The 7,589-nt window shown below is 47.8% G+C and overlaps 1 protein-coding gene across 1 annotated transcript; it reads left to right on the top strand.

Moving 5' to 3' along the window:
• Positions 1-6,195, top strand: Dy (transmembrane protein dusky). The gene is made up of 3 exons (XM_076794673.1): positions 1-133; positions 209-293; positions 4,365-6,195. The coding sequence occupies exons 2-3, from the start codon at positions 249-251 to the stop codon at positions 6,066-6,068; spliced, it is 1,749 nt and encodes a 582-aa protein (XP_076650788.1). The 5' UTR covers positions 1-133; positions 209-248; the 3' UTR covers positions 6,069-6,195.
• Positions 6,196-7,589: the final 1,394 nt, after the last annotated feature.

The following is a 7,589-nucleotide window of genomic DNA, read 5'->3' as shown; positions in this document are numbered from 1 at the left end:
ATCTCGATCGTCGATCTTGTTGCAGAAGAACCGTACCGGATAATTACATCGTCACGTGTTCACTTTGGCTGAAGTGTACGCTTTGACGCGTTGAAAGGGTTGGCCAGTCGAGCACGCGAGATCACTATCATAGGTACGTTTACTTTTGTTCATTTTTTTTTTACATATCGAGGAATTTTTGTGAATGAACGATCGTGTGTTTTTGCAGTCGCACGTTCACAGTACTCCACCGTGGACCCTAATACGGTATGCGCTGGCGAATCTTCATTTTTGCCTGCCTCTTATTGAAGGGGGTAAGTAGCTCCCTAATTTCAAGATAACACAAACATTTCCATCAACCGCATAATCACGGTACATCGGAAACTGAGAAACTATTTCGGTATTCAAACGAACAAAGCATTGACATCGATTCTTGCGCGTTGACATCAAGTAGGTCGCAAAACAGTTTGCACATTTCCGAAATTTACGTGCGATTTTCGAATGATTAACGCCACACTCACCACGGCCGAACGACCTGTTTCTTATTCTACAATTACTGAAACTGTAAATATGCATTCACGGAGAATGATGGGATAAAATTATAATGACCAAATCTCGACGAAATTGGAATCAACTGGAGTCGCGGAGAAAATTCCAAACGTTAGAACTAATTGTTCTGGATAAAATCCAAGTTCATCCTTAAAACAGTTATTCTCTTTTAAAAATCGATTTTTGAAAGCGGAAGACCAGAATAGCGCCTTGATAGGCTTTTCGACGGGTGGGGCGTTAATTATTCAGCGTTCCGAGATCGTTGTGCAAAAATGTTGAATCACCATAAACGTCGGCGGCCTAGCATGAAAGATTACAAGGGCCTTATTGCGTCTCGTTAAAATTCAGCGCAGAGGAGCGGCCGTTTCTGTGTTAAAGGCGGCGTCGTGCGCGAGTTGTTGAATGGATGGTCAAAAACCGCCGGGAAGTAAAGAAGAACACGCGGCGACGTTTTAAGGGGGGTAGGTCGGTATGTCTGCGTGGGTAATTACTACATTATAACCCAGATTCGCGGTGGGTACATAGCCTGCAATGCCGTTACCCAGTGCTCTGACCCAGAGCTAAGGGCGACTCGAGAGGCCCGGTCGATGTCTTGAAATGGTGCGCGGCGTTTCGATCCGGCTCATCCACGTCTACTACGAAGTAACGTTGTACCGTCGGAGCCTTCGCCACGCAATCGGTCTTACAAGATTGCGCGCAAAAATTGCACATTAAACTACCGGTTCCCCTGATCCTGCCCGGTTCCCATCCTGGATTCTTGGGGACCCACACGACTTTAATTCGTTCTCTACTTCTTTTTTACCCCCCCCCCCCTCTTCCCCTTCCTCTCCCCCTTCCTCGCCCGCGTTTCTTTTTCGAACCAAGCTCATTCTTCGAGACCACCGAGCCACTTCAAATATTCGTGTCAGCAACGGCAATTTTTAGATTGATTTCGTTCGCCTTCTCTTCGATTTTATACGCAGCTACGTTCCCGACAACCTCGAACATTTCTCAAGGGAATCCTGCTCTTTTTGGAATTGTGCAGTTACTTGGCAAGCTTCACGCGCCGATGTTCAAGGTTCTCCGAATGTTTTGGAAAAGATTCTTATCGGAAAAGTGATCGAATTTGTCAACTGTTTCGAAGCTTCTTTACTTTTTATTTATACGTATCTGTTTAGAATTGCGCAGTTAGTCGTGCAGTTTCTGGCTGACGTTGAAGAATCTCTGAATATTTATTTTGGAAAGGTTAACGTTTTTTTTTTTATACATTTTGTGATATTTATAAAAGCGACAATTATTAAGTAATCGTACACTGTTTTCTGCCTGTCGTTGGTTTGATCTATTCTGATTTTAGCTAGTTTCAATTACATTATGAAACTTATAAAAAAAGAAGAAAGCTTCAAAACATTATACAGTTACCATCATTTAATTATAACATACCTTTACAATATTTTCGTATGAATTTTAGGTTACACGAGTTATATGGCATATCTACATTTCGAAGTACGGAGAGAACAATAATTTATATCGAGGTACAGAGTCGGTCTTGAACGACAACGATTCATTTAATCCGCATGAAAATCTTTTACGGTAAACTACATAGCGAAAGACTCGCGGACGGTCTGCAACAAGGCGCGATAGTTCTTGCGGAGGCTGGAGCAGGTGAATGGAGGAGATAGTAGATGAATGAAATACCTTCTAAGATGATAGAAGCACCTCGAGATACGAGGAGAGACTGCTCGGAGCGCGGCGGATAATTATTACTCTTCCAACGTTACTATAATTTTCCCTTTTTGCCGAATGCTGTCTTCAGCGCGATATTAATCTTCGGACACGTCGTAACGGAAAATTAATTACGTCATTACAGTTACGGGGTGCGGAGACAACATTATTATCGTTGCCCGGGACGATTAAGTGATTACGTTTCCCGGGACGGAAATCATCTGGCAGCCGCGGCTTGATTTTGCGTCTCTCTCTCTCTCTCCCTCAGTCTCTCGTTCTGTCTGTGTATCTTTCGGTCTCTGTTTCTCTTGAAAAGGAGAACGAGATACATGTAATATGCAAACCGACGCGTCCCGTCCCATTCCGTCTGGTCTGGTCGTTGCGGTTTCTCTCGAAGGACGGTCATCGTCTTTTACAGTCGGCCGCGCGCAGCCCGCACCGCGCCGTCATCGAAATCCGTCACGAGTTCGTTCACAGGTGACCCAGTAAGCTTTCGTCGAATTATGGGAACGCGTAGGCTGGAAAGCCGAACAGGCGCAAGATAAGGTACAGCCGGAAAACCGAACCCGCGTCGTATCTGAAGCGGCTGAGGCTGACCGATTGACCTAAGGCTAAAGACACGGGTGGTCCGTTATGCCCCAGGGTCACGCGTGACGCAATCAGCCACTAGGCTGGCGAACAGGCCCCGATGTGCTCCTATTCCGTCGTTTGGTCGCCCCTTCTCAACCCGGCTCTCCGAACCCGTCATTCGTCGAACAGCCAGAACGGGTTTGTTGGTCGGACACTGTTGTCTCCCATATTGGCCATCAGGAATGCGTACGAGATAGCGCTCCGAGCGGATCTTCGAGAGGCCGCTCATGGAAAATTGCATCTCTTTTTGCGTATGTCCCAGGGGCCTCCTCTATCGCCGATACCCTCCTTTACCCTGGCTCGCCGGCAATCTTCACGCACCGGGTACCCGAAAAAGTCGATTATTTGTACTCGCCGAAAGTACACGGCCCGCGCGAAATTTGATCGAAGCACCGTAAAATCGCGGGATTCCTTGCTCGTTTTGTCCCCGCCGGATTGGGGGTGCGTATTACAATGATCGTAAAAAATACCTCATTCCCTTGTACACCGAACGGCGCGCGTATAACGTGCTCTTTATAAGCTTATTATGTTCGGGATTTTACGGTACTCGAGAAAACTCTGGGGGAAGCGGTTATTCTACAAATAATAATTCACGGAGCGGTTGTTGTGATCGTGGGTTGGCAACGCTGGTTACTGTTCGGTAATGATATAGAGATTCTAAACATATTGATAATGGTAGTTCACTGTAATATACAGTAACGCCTCGATGCGTGTGTGAAAACTTCGGACCGAAATGTCACTTGTATCGTGTACAGACATTTCCTGATTTCAATCAGAAAACTGTCACGAATCTGTCGGTAAAAATGTCACGAAGAAATGGTTAGTTATCCTGCAATGGTAAATCAATTATAGCTTAACGGAAGACGCGCACTCTCGAATAGACCTACAGCGAGGAGTTGAAGTAACATTTTTGATCGTTAAACGCATCGATCACGTGATTGATTGCCCGTTAAGCATTTAATCGTAAACGAAATTAGTTTCGTGCAACCGGAGCTCTGCCTATACTAGATCGAGTTTTCTATCCGAATGCATAACGGTACAACAAAATTATTCAACGTTTTAATAATAACGATCTCCCATAATCCACGCTCGGAGAACGCGAGCTCTCGAGCGCGTATGTGTGCGTGTGTACGATCGTTTTAACGCGAGGACTTCATACTGTCTGTGTGTGACACGTCCTGTCGTTAACACGTCGAGTTTATGGTAATTTTTTCGTTGCGATCGTACGGAGTGAATTCACGGATCGTTACATGATAATTTAGGGGAGTGCGGTATGTACCGGCATTCGATGATTGCGGTTACGGGCTCGTCTCGGATAAAAGGCGGTCCATTCGGGAAGAACTCACGCCTCTGTAAATTATGCAGCCTGACAGCATCAATCTACTTTCACACTTTCTCGCCGTTTATCCCTTTCTCCGTGGCCGATGTTCTACAAAGTATTTAACCGCCCGTTTCGCCCGGTAACACAGCATCCCTGTAACGACGGTTCCTCTTCGTGTTCGCAGCTGGCCGAGGGGGAGGATGTGGAGGTCGTCGAAGCGATACCCGGAGAAGACAATCGGAACGACAATTCTGCGTTGAATCGACAAGACAACGACATCAACACACCCGACCAATTGGCGTTGGAGTCACTGGGAGAGAAAGACGCGGGCAGCAACCACTACAAACCAGGTGGGCTTCGAGGTCATCCGTTGCCTATGCCGCCGAGCCGAGGAAGCTTGGGTCTTCCACATCCGAGGCCGCACCACAACGTCGCCTATCACGGCCCGCCTCCGCCTTTGCCACCTTCCAAGACACCGTCGGAAGCCATGGACAAGATCTACACGACAGGTGGTGGCATCAGCTCGGCGGTAGGCGTGGAACCCTGGCCGGCACCCACGCCCGACATGCCGAAGATCATCTCGCTGGACGTGAAGTGCGAGAAGAATCTGATGAAGGTGTACCTCGGCTTCGACAAGCCGTTCTACGGCATAGTGTTCAGCAAAGGGCACTACAGCAACGTCAACTGCGTGCACCTGCCGGCCGGTTTAGGACGCACGTCGGTGAACTTCGAGATTAGCATTCATGCATGCGGCACAGCTGGCAATACGGAGAATGGTTTATACGGGTACGGCGCCGAGTCCGGGTCGGGAACGTACTTCGAGAATATAATCGTGGTGCAATACGATCCGCAAGTTCAAGAAGTTTGGGACCAGGCGCGCAAGCTGCGCTGCACTTGGCACGATCTCTACGAGAAATCTGTTACTTTCCGTCCGTTCCCGGTCGACATGCTGGACGTGGTGCGAGCGGACTTCGCCGGCGACAACGTGGGCTGCTGGATGCAGATACAGGTGGGCAGAGGGCCGTGGGCGTCCGAGGTCTCCGGCTTGGTGAAGATCGGCCAAACGATGACGATGGTGCTGGCGATCAAGGACGACGACTCCAAGTTCGACATGCTCGTGAGAAACTGCATGGCCCACGACGGGAAACGAGCACCGATACAGCTGGTAGACCAAAGGGGCTGTATCACCAGACCGAAGCTGATGTCGCGGTTCACCAAGATCAAGAATTTCGGCGCCTCGGCGTCGGTCCTCTCCTACGCCCACTTCCAGGCGTTTAAGTTCCCAGACTCGATGGAGGTCCATTTCCAGTGCACCATACAAATCTGCCGGTACCAGTGTCCCGAGCAGTGCTCCGAGTCCCCTCTCTTGCTGGAGTCTCAGGGACTTCTCGAGAATCATCATCATTCACCGTCCAGCGGCCATCCCGATTCCAGCTACGGTATCCCGCCTCCGATTCCGCTCCCGCTGGAAGCATATTTGCAGGCTGCAGCCGGACGTCCTCGCGACGAAAGGCGGAGAAAATCTCGGGAGATAGTCCCACCGCCTCAGAAGGCGGTCGGTGTCAATCGGATAATTCGCGTCGTCTCGACCGGCGATTTAACATTCTCCATCGACGAGTCGAACAACGCAGAGTCGAACGGGCCCACGATGGTGTTCCCGGTTCGCAACGAGAACACCGCGACCTCCGCGATGATTTGCATGACTACACCCGGGTTCGCCATCACCCTGATAGTACTCCTAGCCGTGCTGCTGTCCTCGTGCATCCTCTCCACCTACCTCTGTCTACGGTTAAGACCGTTCTCGGGCAAGGCGAGAAAGGTCGCGACCTACTACACCGGGGAGCAGAACGCGGCGAAGAAATCGACGAGGACGTGTTTCTACTCATAGTTCTACGATCGCCGCTATCATTTTTCGTATCCGCCGAGCTTCTTCGGAGCGAGACTCGCTCGGGACGACTCTCGCAGAGGATCGTTCATCGAAGCGAACGAACGGTGAACCGTAGCGGAAGGCTCCGTTCGTTCGTGCAGAAAGTAGATGGAAACGAGAAAGTCGAACTTCGACAGACCAGAGTTGCTCAATGAAGGTTGCCAGATTCCGATTAGTAGTTTATACGTAGAAAGGAACTTTGGTGATCGGGTTTCTTGTTTCGTGCGCCCGCGCCCGCGCCCGCTTATTTTCGAATCGTCGAGATCGCGTCTTCGAAACTTTTAAGCTGTACCTACTCCGTTCGATACTCCTTGCGCAAACCGGCCCCCCTGGCCGATCCATTCCAGGTATTGTAGAGGCTACAGAATGTCGCAAGCACGATTCTGTACACCGGCACGTACCGGATAGAGGTGTACACTGTACACCTCGTCCGTAACGAAATAAATAGGATAATCTCTAGGCTACGTGCTTTCGCGTCTGAACAATAAAACAATATGGATTTGTGGTTCGTCGTGGTGAACGTTTGTTTACGCGGTTCATAGTCATCTGCGAGAGAGAAAGAAAGAGATGGAGAGAAAATTTAGTCAAAGATAATCAAACACTCCGCTCACGACATACAATTATTCCGGGACACAATGGTATTTGGGTATTCTATAAGTATTTCTGTTTTAATCTTGTACCCGTTACATGCGGACGACATGTAACTCGGTCACAACGTAAGGCTGAAACGTTGCGAGATAATAGTCTATGTTTATGTTTAAAGAGGAACGTTATAAATATTGTTCGCAATAATATCCTCGGTATCGTTATTTATTCAGGATGTTTGTCATCCGTACGATGTATCTTGCGGGCTTGTAATTGTGTAAGTGACTGCCAAGAGATCATTAAAGGAACTGTATACGTCTAGCCTGATCATTTTCAAAGCGTGGAGAACAATTTGCAGTTATAAAAGAACGGTACTGTTGGTATCGTAGCGTCACATTCGACCATCACCTTTAATAAAAAAAGAAAAAAAAAACGACAGAACGATTTTATATTGCGAGTATAATGGAGACAAAAGAGAAATCGAGGTCAAATGTGTAAAGCAATAGTCAGTAGCTTGTAATGGCATGTAACAGTTTACGATATAATACTGTACGTTAACTTAAGCAAGTAGGTAAGTTTTGTAAGTTGTACGTCGTGGTGACGATCTTTTTGTTGTAAGAATCGAATAAGTTTATACTTGCCATTTTATTTTTCGTGACACGAACACGCTGGATATTCGTAGAATTGGTCAACAATTTGGAAACGTAGAGGTAGTTTCATATTTTCAGAAGACGGGAAAAGGAGGAGAGGAAAAAAGTGAACGTCGGATCTGTGGAAATCGGTTAAGGTGCTGTAAATACATTTATTGGCATTATCATTGATTTATGTTAAATAAAAACAGAACGTCTCGATTAACAACCGACTTAACCTTTTGTTCCTATCGCTCGTAGCAGCACC

Source organism: Halictus rubicundus, chromosome 10, assembly GCF_050948215.1.
Source record: "Halictus rubicundus isolate RS-2024b chromosome 10, iyHalRubi1_principal, whole genome shotgun sequence".
Classification (NCBI taxonomy): domain Eukaryota; kingdom Metazoa; phylum Arthropoda; class Insecta; order Hymenoptera; family Halictidae; genus Halictus; species Halictus rubicundus.
The sequence above is the reverse complement of the archived record's forward strand: the minus strand, read 5'-3'. Positions and strand labels throughout refer to the sequence as shown.

Bases quoted from the DNA above. Each gene is read 5' to 3' on its own strand.
- Dy (XM_076794673.1), top strand. From the start codon at position 249: ATGCGCTGGCGAATCTTCATTTTTGCCTGCCTCTTATTGAAGGGG. The intron at 294-4,364 runs GTAAGTAGCTCC...TCGTGTTCGCAG, and splicing joins CCTGCCTCTTATTGAAGGGG to CTGGCCGAGGGGGAGGATGT.